Below are 23679 nucleotides of genomic sequence, written 5' to 3' on the forward strand. Positions count from 1 at the left end.
CGCAGTGTTCAGTGCCACCTGGCCCGAACACCTGCGCCACCTCTGGGAAGTGTTGATGGCTCTGCGCCGAGCAGGCCTCACGATCAAGGCAAGCAAGTGCCAGATCGGGCAGGGTTCCGTGGTGTACTTGGGACACCAAGTGGGGAGTGGCAAGGTGGCACCCTTGCAACCCAAAATTGAGACCATCCTGGCTTGGGAACCCCCCAAGACGCAGACCGCAGTGAGGGCCTTCCTGGGGCTCACTGGGTACTACAGGAGGTTTGTCAAGGGCTATGGAACGATCGTTGCCCCCTTGACAGAGCTGACTTCCAAGAAGCAGCCCAGGAACATGATCTGGACTGACACCTGTCAGAAAGCTTTCGACACCCTGAAGACTGCCATGTGCACGGCGCCCGTGCTCTTGGCCCCTGACTTCTCCAAGGAATTCCTAGTACAGACAGACGCTTCAGAGCATGGTGTAGGGGCTGTTCTCTCACAGATGACTGAGGAGGGCTGGGACCAACCCGTAGCCTTCATCAGTAGGAGGTTACTTCCCTGGGAAAGTAGGTGGAGTGCAATTGAGCGAGAAGCATTTGCTGTGGTCTGGGCGCTGAAGAAGCTAAGACCCTACTTGTTTGGGTCTCACTTCCGGGTTCAGACGGACCACAGGCCCCTCAGATGGTTGATGCAAATGAGGGGTGAGAACCCGAAGCTGTTGAGGTGGTCCATCTCCCTACAGGGTATGGACTTTACGGTGGAACACCGTCCTGGTACAGATCACGCCAACGCTGACGGTCTGTCCAGGTATTTCCGCCTTAGTGACGAGGAACCCCCTGGGCAAGGGTAGTTCTCCCCACATTTCAGCTGGAGGGGACACGTGTTAGACCTGGCACCTTGGCGTGAGTTTCCCTTCCACTTTTTGATGGTGTGCCTCGATTGTTTTGCTGGTGTTGTCCGCTCAGGGCACTGCGCCACGGCTAATCCGTGCCGCAGTGCAAGTGCTCCCTAGGTAAAGTGTACCTGTAATTGATGTTCATGATTGGTTTATTGGATTCACTGTCAGTCCCCAGTAAAGTGCACCAGGGGTGCCAGGGCTTGTGAATGCCAATGCTGCTGGTGGGCTTGCAGCGCTGGTTGCGCCACCCACAGAAAGCGGTCTTGTAAAATGTGTCTAGGGTCTGCCACCGCAGACCCTGTGCGCGGTCTGGGACCGTCGCGCTGACTACGCAAGTGCCCCCACTTGCCAGTCCCTAAACCTTCCCTTACCTACATATTAGCCACCCCTCTGGTAGGCCCAAGGGCAGGGTGCATTGTAGGCATAAGGTAGGACATGCCCTGATGTGTGTGGCATGTCTTAGTAGTGAATTACAGCCATTTTCGTTTTTCACTATTGAAGGCTACCTGCTCTCCATAGGCCAGAATGGGCTGCTGGAGTCACTACACGCTGTGACCCCAGTGGACTCAGAGAGCATGGTAGAATGTCAAGTTTAGTATGCCTGAACTCAGAATAATAAAATACTTCTTGTAGTGAAGTTTATTTTAATATCCTGGGTTTGTAAATACTACTTTTAGAAAGTTAGTATTTACTGACCTGGCCATTTCAGTCCGCCTCTGCTGTGTGTGTGTGTTCTGCCTAGCAACAGTAAGGAGCAGGGTTGGGGAATCCCCAGAGACAGGTTGGCTGCCAGGTGGTGGGTAGAGAGATGACACCAGGATGGGTGGGAGGAGTACACCTTGACTCTTGAATAGACCTGTGCTCTGCCACCACAAAGCCGGCGCCGCCCCCTGTGGAGCGGCTGATGTCTCTGCCCTGCTGCTGAAAGGAAAGAGCAGAGTCACCATAACAAAGTGCTCCAAAACCGGACTGAGCCAGGCCCAGGCCCCCTGGCGCTAAAGAACAAAAGAATCACGGTATAAAAGTAGGAGCCTGGCTCCTAAGAAATCAGAATCCTGTTTTACCACAAGGAACCTCTGCCCGACTAGAAGGAGAAGAAGACGCTGGAGGAGCTGGCCTGCTGCTTGCCTTGCTGAGAAAGGAGAGGAAGAGACTACTGAAAAGACTTTGCTACTTTGTGCTTTAAACATTCTCCAAGGGCTTGATCTGAGCTTGCCCCCTGAACTGAACCCCAGGACCAGTGGGTTCTCTGTGCTTTTGCTCGTCCTCCAATTCGAGCCGTGTGTGCATCCCGCTGGAAAGAGACTGCGCCCCTCCTAGGGCCGTGACACTCAGAAGCTTGCCTGCCTCAACCCCGTGAGAGCCCCGCTCCGTCCGGAGCCGCTCTCTGTCCCCGGGCTAGGTTGCCTGCATCCCTGTCACCGCCTGCCACTGGAGCGCGCTGACCGCGCTATCACCCCTCCCGCCGGAAACCGTCCGACGACTGTGATCTACGCCGGGTCATCCAGCTGCACTGACCGTGCCCTGCGACCCCGCTTCGCTATCCCCGGACATCTCAGGCCGCGCCGCCCCCGTTGTGGAGACCCCCCTGCACCGCCGTGCTGAGGGTCGCTGGCCACGCCTGCCTACCTGCCCACACCCGCTGATTGAGGACCCAAGAACACTTCCCAAGCTGAGAGTCGCACCGACCTGTGCCGACTCTCCACATCACGAAAGAAGTTCCAGTATCGGGCTCGGGGCCCGCAACGCCTTATTTCCCCGTTCGCAGGAGCCGATCTCTGTGAGTACTGGAACCACAAGTAACATTTGCAAGAGACTACAAAGTGTCCATTTGAAGCTACGGACAACGAACATTTGCCTGCTTTACAACCTGGTGGCATAGCGAAAACGTTATTGGTCTTGTGATAAGTCTGCTGAGATATATATACCTATTTTTACATAAAGAAGCGTATTTTTCTACATATCCGAGGCTGGTGTCCGTTTCTGGGGGGATTGATGTATTTACTGTGTGTGTGGTTGTAAGTGCTTAACCAACAACGCCTGAGGAATCTCCTTGGCTGCTCACGCCACGCACCTAGAGGGTGAGCAAGGGTCATTCACAAGGGGTTATCCTGCGCCCTGACATAGAGGAGAGGGTTCCTGCTTGACACAAGGGCAACCTTGCGCCAACCAGCGACCCCCGAGTCTAACAAGGTGCCTCTGACAAAAACAGAAACCTGATACCTACCTTTCAATAGTCTGTCAACTTGTACAACTTAATACATGCAAGGGCATCCACAATAAATTGCAGAGGGAAGCAATTTGTCATCATTCACTACCGACAGAAAATTCTTGCGCCCTTTAAATGTTTTTCATTAGACCCACCCTGAGTCCCGCCTCTAGCCCCGCCTCCTTGTCACGCCCCCCAGCTTGATCTGATGAGTACCTGCACTGTTTTTTCCCCATTTAAAGCACTGGGAGAAAGCCTGTCCCCCTGACACGATCCCCTTTGATCAGAAGGCTATAAATAATAAATGTAGAATGATTTGCAAAAAACACTTCAAACTTCTGAAAAAGTGGTGTCCATAAACACTACTGAAAATAAACAAAAGATCGTGAACTATAGTCCTACCAAATATTAACACGTAAACATATATGTTAAGTAAATGATATCGGAGCACTGGATCTCCGTTTATTTCTCCTTTGTTTTACATTTAGTTACCATCTTGAGGCTGTCCGTTCAACAGCCGCGGTCGGTAGTAGGAGTAACTGCAGGGCGGTGACGTGGGGAGGGGCACGGTGGGGGGTAGTAAACTATGGATTACGGAGGTTTACAGGTAAATTAACATATAAATTAATAAAACGAATTATTGAGGGTGATGGAGTGGGAAAGGGGGGGGTGGCTCACCAATCCACAGGTCCCCCCACAGCAGCAGCAAAAGAAGAGGGCTCCAGCCCCTTCAAACTCGCAGCCGTGGGCAGAAGGGGACAGTCCAAGTGGTCTGGGCAGGGCCAAATGTGCGCGCTCCAGCCGCCCCACTGTGGAGTGTGGATGTGGCGAGTCTTGAAGGCGTGGCTCCCATGTGTATACCCCCTCCTCCCCCCGAAGTAGTTTCCCGGGAAGGGGGCACCTCCCCAGAAAAAAATGTACGGCTGCGGCTGCCGGGGCAATTAGCGGAGGCTGTCCTATGTGAGTGGGGCGGCGAGTGGAGGGGCCGTGGGGGTACACATCAGCTGCCGGTGCAGGGGCGCACGTGCTGTGAATGTCTCTCCAGCGCCTGTGTCTGACTCTCTCCTCTTTCCCTTTTAGATCCTGTTCACTGGATTCGGATCCGAGAGCTGAGGATAATCCTCGTCGGTAAAGTCGGAGTCGGGAAGAGCGCCTCCGCCAACAGCATCCTGGGGAGGAGACAGTTTGTTGAGTCCAGACCCTCAGTACGGCCAGTGGCGGCAGCGTGTCAGAGGGCGACCTGTGAGTACGGGGGCAGACACGTCAGAGTCATCGACGCTCGGGGGCTCTTTGACTCACAAGTCTGTAACAAGCGGATCATTAAAAAGGTGTCCCAGAGCCTCGTCCTCAGCGCCCCCGGGCCCCACGCCATCATCCTGGTGCTGCAGGTGGGGCAGTTCACTGAAGAGGAACGGGACGCGGTCAAGAGACTGCGGGACCTCTTCGGACCCGGGGCCGAGAAGCACCTGATGGTCCTGTTTACACAGAAAGACAGCCTGGGAGATGAGTCCATACAGAGCCATGTTAATGATCCTGGTGCATCGTTTAAAGATCTGATCGTAAACCCTGGGAGGCCTTACTGCGCCCTCAACAACAGAGCAACAGGAGAAGAGGCGGAGCAGCAGAGGCGGGAACTGTTTGACATCATTAAAGGCCTGGTGGAAAGGAATAACGGGGGGTTCTACACAAATGAGATGTATGAGAGGGCGCAGCGGGAACTGCAGGGAAGAGAGGAAGAGATAATGAAAAGAATCCGAGAAGAGGCAGAAAGGAAGAAAGCTCAAATACTGCGTGGGAAGAAAATGTAATTGAATCGAAAGAAAGAAAACAAGGGTGAAATAACACAGCAGAAGGAAATTGAAGAAGAAACTGAGAGGAAATTGGTAGAAAATGAACAACTGTTGAATGTTAAACTAGAAAACACTCATTATTGACTACAAACTCTTCGCTAAAACATTAGCGATCCGATTGGACCACCTTCTCCCCGATCTTCTAGGCGAGGAGCAATCTGGGTTTGTTAAGGGCCGACATATTACGGACAACACTAGACTCTTATTCAACATCCTGTCAAAATCCTCCCGTTGCCAGCACTCACTTGCAGCGATTGCCCTTGACGCCGAAAAGGCTTTTGACCGGGTTGAATGGCGCTATCTCTTTCACACTCTCACTTGGTTTGGTTTTGGCCCTAGATTTATCTCTTTAGTTTCCCTGTTATATTCCCATCCTAGAGCGGCAGTATTTGCGAATGGTCAAATCTCCTCCTATTTCGACCTAGGCAGAGGCGTTCGCCAGGGTTGCCCTTTATCCCCTTTTCTTTTTAACCTTGCTTTGGAGCCTTTTCTGTCCAGGCTGCGTCAAAATCCTGCCATCCATGGTTTTCAGATTGCAGACTCGCATATTAAACTCGCTGCGTATGCAGATGATATTTTACTCTTTCTTTCCAACCCTGCAGAATCCATCCCTGCTTTCATGACTGAAGTCAGAATTTTTTCCTCTATCTCTGGGTATAAACTTAATCATGATAAGTGTGAGATCCTTCCCCTGACCAAATTTACTTTCAAGCAAGAATTTATTGACTCTCGGTTTACTTGGAGTCCTTCCGCATTAAATATCTGGGTCTATACATTACCCCCTCAATTTCAGACACTATTTCTTTATGTATGTCCAAATGCGCACAAAAGATTGCAGATCTCACAGCAAGTTGGCATCCTTTATACCTTTCCTGGTGGGGCCGTCTTGACACTATTAAAATGATGATTTCTCCTATTGTTCTATACACACTTTCCAATATCCCAGTCCCCATCCCAACGAAATTCTTTACAAAGATTAATTCAACGTTATCCTCGTTTTTATGGAACTCCAAAAAACCCAGAATGTCTCTTGCCAGACTCATCCGTCCTGCCTCTGAAGGTGGTGTCAACTTTCCTGACTTCCCTGAATATCAGAAGGCCTTTTTATTGCGTCAAGCTTCCCTCTGGTTACAAGATCCCACTTCCCCCTGCCCTCTATGGCTTAAGGTTGAACGTACTCTCCTCTCCCCGTTCTCTTTTGCAGAATATCTTGCTTTTTCCCGTAAGCCCTCTTTGATTCCTACTTCTATTCACAAGTATACTCTTAAGCTTTTACTGTCGGCTGCTCCTGGCCCTCCTATGACCGTGGCTGATTTCATTTCTTCCACTATCTGGCATAATAAATATCTCCTAATCGCTCGTAAGCCCTTTTATTGGAAATCTTGGAGAACCCGAGGTTTGATTTGGATTTCGCAGCTCTTCTCTGGTTCCACCTTTGTTTCTTTTCCTGATATCTGTTCCTCCTTTGGCTTACCCCAATCCTTTTTCTCCAAATATCTTCTCCTTAAGGCTGCTGTCCTGGAGATTCATGAGCGACTTTCGGTTTTTCCTCCTTCCCCTATTTCTCACACCCCTATTTTTCGACTTCATTCCCTCCTCCGTACTGCCCCCAAAGCGTCTCTTCTCTATAAATACCTTCACACACCTGAGTCACTTAGACCTAAATCCAAGGTTGAACTTCAATGGGAAAATGACCTCGGGATAGATTGGCCGATATTCTTATGGGACAAAATCTAGACAAAATTGCGTAAAACTTCTAGAGCGGCTTCGTTGACACAATCCCTATTTTTTATTTACAACAGATTACTTCATACTCCTTCTACACTACATAAGCGGTTTCCTACTACCCCAGACAAGTGTTGGTCGCGTGATGCTCCCAATGCTACCCTACTTCACATGATATTTCTTTGCAGACATGTACATGATTTTTGGTTACAGGTGTGGGCTCAAGTCAATGTTATTTTTCATACTTGCATTCCCTTTTCTCTTACTCACCTTTTCCTGGGCAGTTTGTCCACTAGCTGGAATAACGTAGATATGTCTGCTCGCATTGTTGATTTGCTATTGGCTGTTGCTTTTCAGCAGATTACTGTTAATTGGAAAAATGCATCCAATATTTCTTTCAAAGCGTGGTGGTATAATGTCTGTCATAACCATAGACTTGATAGTGCCTTTGTCTTTCCTGTTCAATTAGCAGCTAAACGTGCAGACTTGTGGCTCCCCATTACGCTATATTTAGATAATTGTGCTGCTCGCTCCTCCCTTCCATCGCCTGCTCAACAAGAAGTTCCCGAACCCCCATGATACCCTTTTCACGTTCAGAATTTTTCACCCTGCTGTTTTATTTTCATGCTCTTTGTAATTAGTCGTTTAGTCATGATTGATATAATTTCCTTGTTTCTTTTCAATGCCCATGTTCATTGCTTTGTTGTGTACTTTCTCTTATATATTGCATTTGCAATCCCCTTCCCCCCCCTTTTTCTACCCCTTCTCCCTCTCCCCCTCCTTCCTAATTGATATTTTGTATTGCATTTTTCTTGTTCATTGTCTAATAAAATTCTCTTAAACTTAAAAAAAAAACTAGAAAACACTCAAAAGAAGTCGGAGTCTGGTGTCATGCAGTGGACAGAAGAGAGCGCTAGAATCGGGAGGGGCTGGGGCGGGGCCACTGTGACTGCATTCTTGAATAACCCGTTTGTCTGTAGCGCTGTGTCTCAGAGGCGAACTCTTTCTGGGCGCTCTTTCTTCAAACTTATTTTTAGTAATTGCGTGTTCTTCTCATGACACCCTAAATGTTTCCCATTCCAGCCATGGGCTGCAGCATCAGCGCCTTGATACCGAGATTGCAAGTTCACCCAGGGCTTAATTGGTGCCGGTGCGGCCTACCGCCTCTCAAGGAAACCAGCGCTCATGTGTCCCCATCAGACGAGCATCCTGTCCTTCAAGTGCACCGGCCTCCGGCTTCGGGCCCCATCACTTCTTTCCCTCCCTGTGTTACCCGAGTCTCCGGCTCCACCTTTGCACTGTTAATACTGTCTCCTAAAGTATAAAATGGATTCTTAAGTGCTGGTAATGACTTTCACTTTTCCTCTCCTGCAGAAAACCCGCTCCATAAATTACTATTATAATTTCATTATTTCTATTTGCCTCGTCCAGCACCAGACGCATTTTTCTTGCTTCAAAGCATTATTCAACCATGTAAATGGAGAGAGATGACACATTGTGTTTCTTAGTCTCACGATCCATGTTTTTACCACATTTATTTGAGATCGATTATTCGATCATGCTCCACATTTTATCTGAATTATTGCTTTTAGTTATTTGCACGGTGCAAATAGCTTTGCCTAACGTTTTTTTTAAGGAATCTGTTTTCTGTGTACATGAAATAAACTCAAATTGAAATGGAGTCTTTCCTGCTACCACTAATGAATGAATGCGTTGCACGTGTGAAAAAGACCCTCTGTGCTAGTTTCAGGGCCAGCACCTCACGTGCTATAGACTGCTGGTCCCTGCTCAGAATGCCCTCCCTTACAGGGCCAGTGTGAATTCCGATCATCTCATTCATGAAAAACCCCACAGAAAGCAAACATCACTTCCGTGCTCCAGCTTATGAATTAAAAGTGCTACATTCTCTGCACTCCCTTCAACATGGCATTCTGTTCATGTGCAGTTGGCGTCTACAGGTCACCGAAAAGGCCCCTCATCACTTTAGCCCCAGGTGAGGAGCCACCCAACAGCCTATCTCTGATTGTATATCCTGTAAGTCCATCCTATCGGACTCCAGACCCCCTATGGCAGGAGGTGGTCCGCTTTCGCTTCAATGTCCAATAGAATCCCCTCCAAACCACGAGTTGATTTTGCTCCGCATCCCATCATGACGCACAAAGGGGCTTATTTATGAGCCCTTGCGTCACTTTTGTGCCGCCGGTGCGTCACTTTATGATGCACCGGCGGCATAAAAAATGCACCTTGTTGCACCATATTTACAAAGTGACGCATTTAGGCAGATGCGTCACTTTGTAAACCCCTGCTCCACATTATACCTGGACCAAGTATAAGGTATACAGGGGGGCGTTCCCATGCAAGAAAGGGTCGTAGAAGTGACACAGTGAAATCTACGAGATTTCAGTGCGCCACTTCTAGGACGCAAATGCGTCAGTATCTTACGCCTGCCTCATGGCAAGCGTAATACTGAAGAATGGTCATTTCGCATGGGACTTGCCCATGTGTAATGACCCATTGCTAGAGTTGCGTCACGTTTGTGACACACTCCAGCGATGCGTCATTTTTGCGCCTACAGATACGTCAGAAATACTGACGTATCTATAACTCCTTGCGATATGATGCGTCATAATGTAAATACGAGACATCATTGGTGTCGCAAGGAGGGCGCAATGAAAAGTGACGCATCACTGTTTTCTCGCAGCGATGCGTCACTTTTCATAAATGAGGCCCAAAGCATCTACTTCTGCCGCTGTCCATTTCTGTACATCTTTAAGCTGCGCACCCCTCCCTGATGTTTCACGTGACTTCGATCCAAAGCTATGTTAGCTACTCTCATCCAATATCATACATAAGTCTATACATCGGCAAACATAATTTTGAGCACTAGGGCGTTGGATGTGCCCTAATAAACACACCACTATCTCGAGAGGAATTAGCCCGCCTGCGATTCCGGCTAATAAGGACCAGAACCCCGTGGATCTTAGGGCAGCTCCAGAACAAGTGATAAAACCAGCCTGCATCTGCCCACATCTGGGACAAGAATCAGAAGCACCAGGGAACAGCCCGGTGATTCTATGAGGGCAGAGGAGGCCCATTCAGGGATTTCATGTATCAATCTTGGGATAGCCCAGTGCACCGGCCCATTCGACCTTGGAGTATTCTCTTCTTGTATCTTCACTGTAGGTATCTAGATGTAAAAGGCAGGTGCCATCTGCATCTGGGGATCATCACAGCTTGCCTACGGTTACCCAGGATCAGTATATTAATGAGAGATACAGACTTATTGGATCCCAAATCCTCCTCTTCCGATGTGCCTCTCATGGTCCTCACCAAACCGGCATGAGTTATGAAGTGTTCAACCGGAATCCTAGTATTCTCTCTTAGATCCTCAAAGGAGATTAGTACCCCCTGGTATAGGGAACCTAGAAACCTGATCGCAGCCTCTGCCAATGGACGGTCTCTGGTCATATTCAGGTGCCAGATCCAGGAAGCTTGGTAGAAGCCACACTGATAGTTTTTTTTTTTTTTTTTTTAAATTTTTTATTGTTTTTGTACCAACAACTCAGTACAGTTCCCAACAGCCCCCCCTCCAAAGTAATCTTTTACATTCAGCATTGCCCCCAAGTATGCAGGAGAAAAGTCACCCTTCCCGCGTGAAGCCCCCCCCTCCCTCTCCCTCCCGCCCCCCCATGTCAGTGTGCCCCCCTCTGCCTACCTCCTTCCTGACGCGCCCCCCTCATTACTATGAATCGTGTACGGGTGCTCAACCCTCCTTAGGCGACTCGGGCTTCCCCCATGTCGACCCACACTTTATGCGTCCAGTCCTCACCGCGGTCCCCTGCCTACTCCCCGCTCGCCGCTTCCTCCTGTCGATCAGAGGTGCTCCCTTCTCCGCCCACATCAGACATCAGCCCCTGAAGTTCCACCATCAGCGCCTCCCAAGCTCGGGCCGTCGCCAGTGCCTTTTCATCATCCCTCCGAAGGGCTAATTGCAACCGGAGAGTGCCCTCTGCGCCTGCCCATCTCGCAAACGCCGTCCTCCATCTCAAAAAGCTAGGCCCGCCCGTGTTTTCCAATGCATAGTCAGTTCCCTCTTGGCCATGATCAACCCTAAGTCATAGAACTTACTGGTAATCTTCGTTCGGCGGGTGTGGGGAAACCAAAGCAGCAGGCAGGCACCCATCTCCGGTGCTATAGTGCGATCTGTCACCTGATTCAAGCACTCTATAACATCTTCCCAGTAGTCACCCAACTGCGCGCATGACCAGAACATATGACGAAAATCAGCGCCATCTCCCCCACACCGCGGGCACTGAGAGTGAACGCCCCCAAAATATTGCGATATCTTAACCGGCGTCAGATAAGCCCTGTGCAGCGTAAAAAACTGAACTAGCTGAAACCGGGCATTACGCGTTCCCTTCCAGGCCCGCCGCACCAGTGTGGACCATGTCGACTCGGGAATGGGTTTCTCGAGGTTCACTTCCCACTTATCCCTCAACGCGTCTAGGGGTCGCAGGCATTCCGTCGACAGTCTGCGGTAGAGGCAGGTAATGGCCTTGGACGTCCCCGCCGCCATCACTACATATTGGCAGCCCGCGGCGATCGGCGGCTCCGAGAGCCCCATATTCCAATGTCTCTGGAGGCCCGCTACAAGGGCTGCGTGAAGTAAATAGTCCCCCCGCGGAAGCCCATAAGAGTCCTGCAAGTCTTGGAAGGGCAACAACACCCCTTCTCTGAATAAATCACCCACTACTTGGGACGCCCAGCTCCTCCCACACGGCTAGTCCCGACCAATCGCCCCCGTGCGGGAGCGCCGTACACATACCCAGGGGGATCTCCGGGGCATAAGGGTGAGTTATGGCGGCCCTCTTCTGGCACCGCTTCCAGCACAACCTGAGGGTGCGTTCCTCTAGAGTAAGTTGGGCAAGGTTCATCCGCTGCTGAAGGACTATGAAGGCGAGCACATGACGCGGGATCAACCTGCCCTGTGGGCCCTCCGGGCCTCTATACTCCCTAGCCACCGCCTGTGTGAGCCATTGGAGTTGTGCCGCCAGAATGTACCATTCAAAGTCCGGGGCCGCCAGGCCCCCCTCTGCTCTCGGCCGCCGCATTGTGGTCATAGCCACCCGCCGCCTTCCCGAGCCCCAAATAAAGCCCGTAGACAGTGCTCAAAGGCGCTCGAACAGCGATGCTGGTATCCATATGGGCAGGGTGCGAAAAAAGTATAAGAGGCGGGGTAACACCACCATCTTCAGTAGCGCCACCCTCCCAGCGCACGAAAGTGGGAGCATACTCCAAAAACCAATGCTACCGTGCAAGCCTCGAATGGCCCTGCCAACATTCCCCTCCAGCAAATCAGGCTGGGTGTGATAGATATTAACCCCCAAATAGCGCAGGCAGCTACCCTCCCATCGTATCTCTCCCAGCGACTGGGGAGCTTGTCCACCCGGCAACAACGGGAACAAGCATGTCTTGCCCCAATTTACCTTGAGCCCGGACAGGCGACCAAAAACCTCCAATAAGCGACTGCTCCGCGTAGCGCGCCAGCTGCGTCTGCTAAGAACATCAGCAGATCATCCGCGTAAAGAGATATGTAGTGGGCTTCCCCCCTCAGTTGTACTCCAACGTAGGAGCGCCCCAGTCGGGCATGCGCCGCCAAGGGCTCAATGGCCAGGGCGAACAACAATGGGGATAGCGAGCAGCCCTGCCTCGTTCCCCTCCGCACTCGGTAGGGGGCCGATATGGTCACCCCCGTCCTCACGCGGGCCGTGGCATCGTTATAGAGCAAGGTGGTCCAGCGTACAAAGCCATCCCTCAGACCAAATGCCTGCAACACTCGATAAAGATATGGCCACTCTACACTTTCAAAGGCCTTTTCTATGTCGACGAGAGCGTCAAGGCCTCTGGGTATGCATCCCGGCCCACCTCCATCACCCGCAGCAAACGTCGAACTGAGGTGGCCGTGTTACGCCGGGGAATAAAGCCCGCCTGATCTGGATGAACCAGGGCGGTCATATGGGTCAACAGGCGTGACGCCAATATTTTGCTCAAGATTTTGTAGTCCACCATCAGCATGGAGAGCGGACGGTATGCCGTGCGGGCACTAGCATCCCCTCCGGGTTTCAGCAAGGGTACCACTATCGCCTCCCGGGCGGAGGCGGGTAGACGCCCAACTCGCCATGCCTCACTGTAAATGACCTGCAACTGCGGAGCCAGCAACTCCGTGTACGCCGCATAAAACTCGACGGGCAGGCCATCCGCCCCTGGGGTCTTTCGCCTGGCCATGTGTTTGATTGCTGCGTGAATCTCGCTCAGTGATATGGCATCCCAAGGTCTTTCCCGTGCTCCGGGTCCAAACGGGGGAGCCGAGCCGACAATAGAAAGTCGTCCAGGCCGTCAGGTTCCCCCTGCATGGTGCTATCTTACAATTCTGTATAATAGTTAGAGAACTGCTTATTTATCCCGGCCTGAGTGTAGACCGGAGTTCCCCCTGCCTCAACCAGGGAGAGTATTGGGGTGCCTCGGGCTGTCGGGGTCGCCAACCATGCCAGGAGGGATCCCACCTTATCTCTCTCCGCGTGCGCCCGGGTGAGGTAGTCCTTATGGTCAAAACAGCGAAGCTTCTCACCTCGCACCGCCACTCCCTCACGGGCCTCGACAACCGCAGCCAGCATGCCCTCCCTCGCCTGATGCGCGCGTTCAGCTATGCGCAGTCTGGCCTCCGTTCCCTCAATGTCTTTCAGCAATGTCTTCCGCACTCCGGCGGTGGACAATATGCAAACCCCCCGAACGACCGTCTTAAACGCTTCCCATTCCATCGCCCGACTCGACGCCGTGTCCGAGTTGTTCCCAAAGTACTGCTCTAAGCAGCCACTAACCTCAGCCCGGAACACCTGATCCTCCAGCAGCAAGGGGTTTAGACGCCAAGTAGGGATCGCCTGCCGTTGCCTGGACCATTGCAGCACCCCCATGCAGGGGTTATGGTCAGAGATGGTTTTTGCCAGGTATTCACTATGCCGCATCGAAGTCTGGGCATCCGGTGAACACAGTATACTATCCAATCGGACATACAACTCGTGGGGGGCTAAGTAGAAGGAGTAATCCCTATCTGTCGGATGATGGGTCTGCCAAGTGTCCACCAACCCCCAGGTTTCCTGCCAAGTCCGTCTACTGCTGGCCACCCGACGAATCACTGACTGTGCAAGGGGCGGGTGGGACCTATCCAAATCAACATCAATCACTGAATTAAAGTCCCCTCCCATCACCACCGTTCCCATCAAATATGATGCCAGCTGCCCCGACAATCTAGAGAAAAAGGCGGCCTGGTCTATATTAGGTGCATACACACTGCATAATGCCATGCCCCTCCCGTCCAGTCGCCCCTGCACTGCTACAAACCTTCCTTCCGGGTCCACTAGCGTCGTCAATGGCTGGAAAGGGACCCCCGCCCTCACCCAAATCAGGGCCCCCCGGGCAAACTTCGAAAAGGTAGTATAGAACAATTGGCCCCTCCAGCGCCGATGTAATGCCTTCCCCTCCTCTCGATCTAAGTGGGTTTCTTGGAGGAAGGCCACCTGGACCCCTCTCCGCACCAAGTAGGCATGGACGTTATGTCTCTTCACCATAGAGGTGAGCCCCCTCACATTCCAGGTCACAAATCTCAATTCAGGTGGGGTCGCCATCCCAACTCCCGACCAACCGCCCATTCCTGACCCTCCTAGGCACACTGACAACCCCCGGAAACCATGTAACTACCCAACTCCCCGAACTCCCTCCCTTCCCCAGAACAGGTGCTAAACCGCAGTTACCCATCCAAATACCACCCCAAGAAAAAACCAAACACTCTGGTAGCCACCAGGGTCTCACAACGTCCGTGAGGGTGAGGTGATGGCTCAGCGCCAGACGGGCTTGTCGACAGTCCCCTTCTGTGCATCCATGCCCAGTCTCTATGAATCCTACCCCGGTGTTCCTTGCCCCGCAGGCCCCTCGCTCCCGGCTCCAGAGCCCTCCAACAGTCCCCGCCCGCAATCCGCCGCCAATTACTGACCGCTCCCCCTGCATCACAAAGCTAGGCTAGGCCTCCCTCCCCAAGCATCCCCCGCCCTGCCCACGTCCCCCTTACGGTACTCCGGCGAGACCCTGAAACATCAAGCGTCCAACAGCTCATCCGCCGTCCCTGGAGTAACGTCAGGCAGCAACTCCGCGTCCTTCCCAGTGTCATCGGAGAGGGAAGTCTCAGATCCCTTCTGTGACCCCGAATCTTCACTGGGCCTGGAGGCCGCGGCCCCCGATATCACGGAGACAGCCTGCAGTGCCTCCCGCCGCTCCAGCACTGTTTGGGACGCCCCCGGAGACTTGACTCCAGCCGTCCGTGTCCTGGTGCGCCGGCTGCGACGGGCCCTCGCCGGGGTCCCCGATGGCTCACCTCCGTCTGCATGCGCCTCAGCTCCAGTCCGGAATGATTCCAACCAACTCCAGACTGCCGCGGGGTCATTGAAGAAGGATGTCTTACCGTCCAGCACAACTCGGAGGCGGGCCGGGAACAACAAGGAATACTGCAAGCCCTCGTCCCGTAGTACCTTCTTCATCGCCTGGAATGAGGCTCGCCTGCGCTGGACTTCCATGGGGTAATCGGGATAGATAGAGACTGAAACATTCTCCACTTGGTAGGGGCCCATGGTTCTATCCTTCTGAAGGATAATATTGCGGTCCCTGTAGTGCAACAGGCGTGCCACCACTGGTCTGGGGGGCCGGCCCGGATCCGGGGGGCGAGCCGGAACCCTATGTGCCCGCTCCAAGGTGTAAAACTGCGTGAGCCCCCCCGGAAGCCACACTGATAGTTAAGGTGCATATAATACTCCATCAGCCACCAGGCCCATATATTTATTCCATCAGTGTTTTGCCCTAGTGTTTCGTGTCACCTTTCTTAGGGGCATATCAGCAACAACCGGCGATAATTATTGCTAAGCGTTCTTAGCGTGAGGATAATTATTGCCAGCTAGCGTGGAATTTTATAGCTGAGATAGTGTGCTATTAGCAACGCTTATCTCAAAAGCGATAAAAATCCTAGCGCTAAGTGCCAAACGTGGGATTATCGCTGGAAACCCAGCGATAATCTCACGAAATGTGGCGTTAGCTTGTTGATAGGGACTCACAAACTTAGACATGATATCCACCTTCCATAGGATATCATGGCTAAGTCAGTTCTGAAGCAGGCGTAAGGAAAGTAGCGATAACAGGGGTTATCGCTACTTTCCTTGACGCTATGCTTCATAGCGTGGGGCTTGATTATAGGAGAAATGTCGCTTAGCGACATTTCTCCTGTCATGTTAGGTCAGGAACGCCCACTTTGCATCTCATTAGAGATGCAAAGCTGGGTGTTAAGATTTCGTGCGCTAGAGCAAGGTTTCACGTGCTTGCTAATTAGGCGATAAAATTATCGCCGCCTTGTAAATATGCCCCTTAGTGCACAGCAATGCTCCTTTCATACCTCTCTCCCCAACCACAGCGCAGATCATCAAATTCTCCTATTCCGTCTGGACAGCAATCCATCACATTGTCCAAATCAGTTGTGCCACACTGTAGTACACATCTAAATTGGGCACCCAGGCCATCCTCAGTTAGATGCCTTGTTGCCTTTGTTTTATGCAGTCATTTTCTTCCAGATGCCTGTAACATGCCCATATCGGGGTTTTTTGGTTGGAATTCTTTTATACACCAACTCACCCTGAAGGTATTGGAGCGCTGTATATGAACACTAATCACATTACACAAGGTCACATTCATTTGTGGTAGGCACGGGGAGATGAAGTGTGTTGCCCAGAATCACAGGCTGTTGAGCTGACGCCGAGGCTCCATAGTCTGCAGCTCTGGTCATTACGCCACATGCCACAAAGCTCTGTGAAAAATACCTTTTTTTAAAGTACCGGGACGTTAACAAAAGGATCCAGGGGACATGGAATAATGATCATTTTAACAATGGCCAATTGTCCAGAAGAGGAGGGATGACAATGACCCAGAGAAAATCTTTCCAAAGTTCCTAGCAACTCTCAGTACTATTATAAATCTACCCCAAGATATCTAAAGGTGACAGGGTCCCATTGTACGAGAGTACTCATAGGAAGTAGGGCAACCGCTCTAGCCATCGAAAACACCAAAAACGCACAGAGCCTCCAGATTTACTTGTAACCCAATGTCTTCCAGTACTTTATGGTAACTTGTAGACTCTGCTTAGGCGTCCAGAGATATAACACGGCATCATCTGCATATAAGGAGACCATGTGTGTCCTACTCTGTAACTCAGTTCTCTATTGCTGTGCCCTTTTCCGCAACATTCAGCCAAAAGGCTCTATTGCTAAAGCAAAAGACAACAAGTAGAGGGGACATTCCTGTCTCATATACCTCTAACTCATCCATGATTCGGAAAATAACTCTCCCTTATGGACTCTGGCTTTCAGATGCTTGAGCAACAGATGCACCCATTTACTAGTATTAAGCCCAAATCCCACTTTCTGGCACACCATGAACAGGAAAGGTACATCGTGGTTTTGAAGGCCTTCTCTATATCGAGACACCACCACTAAGCACATATATGTGCAAGGGCCCCATTCAGTACCAGAAATATTCAGATATTTACTGCACCCAGGTTTAAAGCCACATTAACCAGATGCACAAGTGTCACGTGGCCTGGAGAGAAACAATGCCATTTTCATGCTCACGTTTCTTATGTTTCCTTCTTTCTTCAACACTGTGACTTCTGCCTACATTTCAACTTTGTAGGCACACTATCATGACACCTTGACCATTCAGTACGATGTATAAAGTTCACTGCACAAATTCATGGCTTATTATTGCCTGGAAGGCAACAACGCTATCTGGCTAACATCAGCAATTGCGGCACAACTGAGACCTCTGCATCGCAGCGTGGAACTGTTTATTTTACATATAAATCCACTTGCTTGTTTAAATCAGAGAAGCACAAAGCTGACACTTCAAGGTTGTGTCACGTCAGAATTCCAGCAGAGCGGATTCCTGTCACCTTCACGAGGGATGTCCAGCTGTATACCAAGACGGACAGCTTGATGACGTTTGCCCGCAGGTAATGGTGAGAAGATCAGCCGGCGTGGATTTCTTTGGTAGATCACCCATCCTAGTCAAAACCAGGTTAGGGAGCACTGGGTGGGAGCACACTATATTACACCAAATATATGCCAGCATATATTCATTGTTTTAGAACAATGGTGGAATTATTCATCCTATCCAGTGGTCTTGTATTGCTAATAATGCTAATCTGTTTCATTCTATTAGTAATTGCGTCACTCATATTTTACTCAAGAATCTCATTGCTTTAATAAATATTCAAATTGCAGTTCATTTATTTCTTCTGTATTTTCTTTGGGTATGCATGAGAGTGCAAACAAAAAGGTTGTTACCATGATTTCCTTGGGGAGTCAATGTTGTCCGGTTCTGAGGTTGCACACATATTTGTTACCCTGAACGGTAGGGGTGCAGATAGTGCACTGCAGGCTAGCCGGAGTATAGGCCAACATCTCCTGAGGAGGTAAGAAGAATCAGACTTGCACCATCCCAAAGTTAATGGGCACAGTTTTATTGATGAAGTTTAAGCTGTACAACCTGGCGCTGCCAATGTTATAGCTTATTTAATAGATCACCTGAGTAGTTTCCCAAAGAACCCTTCTCACCCACTAAATGGAGACATATGAGGTGTCAGGGTAAAATACTCCTCAGATGAGTAGGGGCACCATATGTATTGTCCCATAGCGGTACCCTCTCTGATTTTAACATTCTGATTGCTGAACCAGCAGCAATAAATATAACTGAAAACAGTAGACCTGCAGCTACTCAGATGCTGCAACAATATCATCTCACACTCACAGGTGGAGACGTTACCTTTGTGGTTGAGGTTTACGAAGTATTTAGGACAGAGGCATTCTGTTCATTGGTTAAATTCCAAGTAGCAGATGAGCACTCAAAATTGTTTCACACTTACACTGCACGTGAGGTTCCACATTATTCTACAGCTTACCAAAATCTACAAATACCACTGTCTTACCAAGAACACCAAATTTGGTTTAATGGTTCTCTACCACACACTATAGAAGGAGTTAGCAATGAGTGAGCAACATGGCCTGTCTTAGCTGGCTATACACCACATCCAAACATAGCTAATATGACAGCACCGCAATTACGTAGATGGTATAACAGTCTAGTAAAAATATATAGAAACCTGACACACTTTGTTATGAGAACAATGATGGTAAATCCCATGAGAGCTGTTCAAGCTGCACAACCACAATTGGCTACACTAGGCATCAGCCCACAAACGATTAATGCAGTCATGGGTAAAGTTCTCTTCAGGCTGGAGGAAATTCCATTTTGGATTGCACAAAATAGAAGTCAGCTTGAAGCAGCGTTTCCCCATATGGGACAGCAGGGAAAACACAGGATTCTTACAATATGCTTGCCAATGGGTATGCCTCCTCTGGTGGAGGATTGTACCACTTGGAGTATGGTCTTCACTGTGATATATACCAGAACTCGTGGTACACCCTCATCAGCAGATTTACCAGAGGTGCGAAAACAGATCCAAAGTAAGTACAGGGCAGCTCCTGCCTTGTACTTGGGAATGAAACTGATGAGCAATTTTGCTGCAGTGTCCGCCATAATGTTAAGTAACGACAGAGGGGAAGCAGCAGCACCAGCGGATAAAGGATTTGCCTCCAGTAAAACAACTTCACAATAGGTAGATATGATTTAGGAGCCATACCTAGAAAACTGCAATTTAAGAGTAATTCTGAAAAGGATAACTGAAAGCAAGCACCCAATTTTTTGACTAAGGAGAAGCGGGATATGAACAAATACAAAGAAAAGACTACGCCAAGAGGTGAGTCTCCTCAACAGGAAGACATTAAAAATCACTATTATCTGCACAACCTTGAAACTATTAAAATGCCTGACAGGAATTGGGATATGGATAAATGTTCATTGAGTTCCTTTCAGGATTCATCTGAAAATGGCTTGGAGAGAGGAGGATGGTCAGAGTGCAGACTACATCATAAAAAAGAAAGATAAATCTAAACAGTCCAAACCTCACTTTAAACAGAAGAAAGTGGTAGGCATTAAAGTGAAGTATGCCACGGATATTAAGGACATTGCTTCTGAACGGGGAATGAGCTCTGACCATGTTGGGCACTGCAGCAGAAGTCTTCATAGTTCACAAGAACTGGATGGATTTTCTGGTGTAGCAGCATTGAGTGACTGAATCTAGGTGGAAACACTGGATAAAAGAGTGAGCATTGCACATTGTTTATACTAGATGGAGCTCCAGATCAAAGGGGATATACAATGTCCAATAAAGGTTCTCTTTTAGGAGAACTTGTCATGCAGCTACAACATTCTCTTGGCTGAAAAGGACTAACGAAAGAGTGTGTCATGGACTGCCCAAAAGGAGAAATGGTAAGTTTACCTACTTTTTCCAACCTCCTTCCGGAATCAGTGAAAAATCCTTGTGTCAGAGTGGGCGTTAGCGTCAGCTCCAGCATTATACCGCAACCCTGTGGGGCAGGATGATGAGTCCTCTTATCATGAAATACCAGTGAGGTCAACCCTACAGCCTCAAAAGCAATACCCCATCAAAATGATGCCAAAACACAAGTTAGAGAAATTTGCACACAACTTGAATACCAAGGTGTAATCGAAAGTTGCACCTCTTCTACGAATAATCTCTTGTTTCCAGTAATGAAACCGGACCATTCAAATCGTCTAGTATTAGGTCACAGACACCTATACATAAATGCACATTTGCTGTACTAAACGCGCATCGCAAAGCCCTAATGAACAACATAGTGCTAAAAAAATACAAAACAACACTGGATATCTCAAATGAATTTTGCTGCCAAAATATAGCGCATGAAAGCAGGAATTTGACCACATTTAGAGACAGTTCTGTCAGTTGCTCCAAGGGTTTAACAATAGCCCTAGGCTGTTTTCAGCACAGGTCACTAAACTTGTACTAACCTTTGACAACCAGGTGTTGTCCTACGTCGATGACATATATTTGACAGACCTTCCTACTTACTTGATGAGAGTGGATCACGTAATTTTGAGATCCCCTCACATGGGCTACAAATTTAATTTTAAGACATAAAAAATTGCCCAACTCAACCTCTTATTTCTGGGATATGAGCTTTGAAGTAAAGTGAAGGCAAAAGCCTTACACCACATTTTCTAGAAACATGTGTGCTCTTACAGCCACCAAGCCAAGAAACTTCAGTCCATATTGGGATTCCTACATTTTGGCAGAACTTACATTCCAGATTATGCAGAGTGGATAAAACCAATCAATGACTTAATACACCCAGACATCTCAAGTACACATTGAACAACTGAACTCATACACATTTTACGCTCAGTTCAAGCTGACATGCTGGCTTCAAAACACTTACACACATGTAAACACCACAAACCTAGTGATACGAATAATCGCGGAGGCATCAGGGTACACCTACATTACATTTAATGAAGGTGACACAGCTCCAATTGCATATAAACGGCATCTATATACCAATGATGAAATGTGTTTTTCATTGGCAAAAAAAATATTTATAGTGCTACCACTGCTGTGGTGAGAGAGAGAGCATTGGCTCAGGGGAAATAAATAATTGTTGTGACTCCAGTTCCATCCTTCGAGACTGTGACAAAGACCAGCTTTCCAAATGCGAAAGCTTTACATCCGTGACTGATACAGTGGGTCAACTCTCACCGCAACAAATGTAGACTATGTCTTTGGCTCTACATTACAAACGCAAGCCTTCTCCTGATGGCTTCATACAATACAAAGAGGAGTAGCCTCTGCCTGATGAAGTAATGCCTCTTGATCAGTGTGATTATATCTTCAATACTGACGGCTTCTTACAGTACAAACATGAGTAGCCTCTGCCGCATTAAGTAATGCCTCTTGATCAGTGTGATTATATCTTCAATACTGACAGCTTCTTACAGTACGAACATGAGTAGCCTCTGCCGCATGAAGTGATGCCTCTTGATCAGTGTGATTATATCTTCTATACTGTCGGCTTCTTACAGTACAAACATGAGTAGCCTCTGCCGCATGAAGTGATGCCTCTTGATCAGTGTGATTATATCTTCTATACTGACGGCTTCTTACAGTACAAACATGAGTAGCCTCTGCCGCATGAAGTGATGCCTCTTGATCAGTGTGATTATATCTTCTACACTGACGGCTTCTTACAGTACAAACAGGAGTAGCCTCTGCGTAATGAAGTGATGCCTCTTGATCAGTGTGATTATATCTTCAATACTGACGGCTTCTTACAGTACAAACAGGAGTAGCCTCTGCCTAATGAAGTGATGCCTCTTGATCAGTGTGATTATATCTTCAATACTGACGGCTTCTTACGGTACAAACATGCGTAGCCTCTGCCTAATGAAGTGATGCCTCTTGATCAGTGTGATTATATCTTCTATACTGACGGCTTCTTACAGTACAAACATGAGTAGCCTCTGCCGCATGAAGTGATGCCTCTTGATCAGTGTGATTATATCTTCTATACTGACGGCTTCTTACAGTACAAACATGAGTAGCCTCTGCCGCATGAAGTGTCGGACGGGCGCCTAAGGCAAGCCCGTCTGCGCCCGTCCGCGCCCTGCCGGGACCAGGGGCCACAAACCCTGGCCCACACCTTCGGTATTCAGCGGATGCCCTGCTGTCCTTTGCTACTGGCAAGTTCGCCTTGAACCCCCTCACCCGCTCAATACTAAATGCCGAAAATCTCCTAAGGAACCCAGGGACAGCTCCTGAACCTCCTGATGGGCTCCCTATCCATCTCCCGTCCAAAACAGAGAACCCGCTAGGCCTGTCTGTGCAGTTCTGAATACCAGATCCCTGCAAAAACACCATCTGGAGATCTTTACTCTGCTGCAGGAGGGGGATATTGATATTCTTTCCTTGACAGAAACCTGGTTGGGGGACGCATCAGCCCCTGACATCATCTCATCCCTTCCAGGAAACTTCGACGCTATCTGGCACAACAGGCAAGATGGCAGAAGAGGGGGAGGGGTGGCTACTTTTTTTAAATCGAATCTCTCGGCCACTATGTTAGTATCTGAAAGTTTCGATAACTCCGACATTTTAGGAATTAAGTTCTCCCTCGCTTCCTCTTGTTTAACCCTCCTGACAGTCTATCGCCCCCCGGATGCAGCACCTGGCTTCTGTGATCACCTTGGTGAAATCTTGTCTGACCTCAGCACTCGGTATCAAAAGCTCATGGTCGTAGGTGATTTCAACTTTCATTGGGAAAATCTCCCACGAGAGCCACAAGCTAATCTAATCGATCTGACTATGTCAAATCTAGGACTCTGTCAATTGGTGACCCGCCCCACCCACATCAAGGGGCACACCCTTGATCTGGTTTGGTCATCTAGCCAGCAAGCTAGGCTTGTTAACATCCTGCCATGTGCCTGGTCCGACCATTTTCTAATCACTTGCTGGGTCCCCTTGGATAGCCCTCCCACTCAACTCCGCGTGGAATGGAGGAGAGTGCGAAGTTGGCATAAGATCCAGTCGGGAAACCTCATTGATACCCTCCGGGGAATTCTTCCCTGCAGGCCAGAGGAAGGTTATACCAATATCGACACAGCCAGCCTGACCATTAGCAATACCCTCCAATCAGCTATTGACCACCTAGCTCCAGAACATCGGGAAAGAATTAAGCCCAAACGTAAGGGGGCTCCTTGGTTCAACGAAGCTCTGCGCGTAAAAAGGCAGAGTTTGAGGAAAGTGGAGAGACAGTGGAGGAAAACCTACAACTCCACTGATCTGACCCTCTACAAAGCAGCTCTGACCTTATATTAGAAATCCATCATCTCGAGGAAAGCCGAATTCTATGAGGCTCGGATCTTAGACGCCCCTAATAAACAGAAGGAAACCTTTAAGATCCTAAAGGAACTTAGTAAAAAAGGTGATGTCAACTCAATCTCAA

The 23679-nt window shown here is 49.2% G+C and overlaps 1 protein-coding gene across 2 annotated transcripts in view; it reads left to right on the top strand.

Annotated features, from left to right (window-relative positions):
* LOC146830020 (verrucotoxin subunit beta-like) overlaps positions 1-8339 on the top strand; it is a 182893-nt gene extending 174554 nt beyond the window's left edge. For both annotated transcript variants that reach the window (XM_085604255.1, XM_085604254.1), the window contains one exon: positions 4164-8339. In XM_085604255.1, coding sequence (XP_085460381.1) covers positions 4164-4891 — 728 coding nt within the window. In that variant the 3' untranslated portion in view covers positions 4892-8339. The remainder of the gene's footprint in view (positions 1-4163) is intronic.
* Positions 8340-23679: the final 15340 nt, after the last annotated feature.

Source organism: Triturus cristatus, chromosome 5_1 (assembly GCF_964204655.1).
Source record: "Triturus cristatus chromosome 5_1, aTriCri1.1, whole genome shotgun sequence".
NCBI classification, from domain to species: domain Eukaryota; kingdom Metazoa; phylum Chordata; class Amphibia; order Caudata; family Salamandridae; genus Triturus; species Triturus cristatus.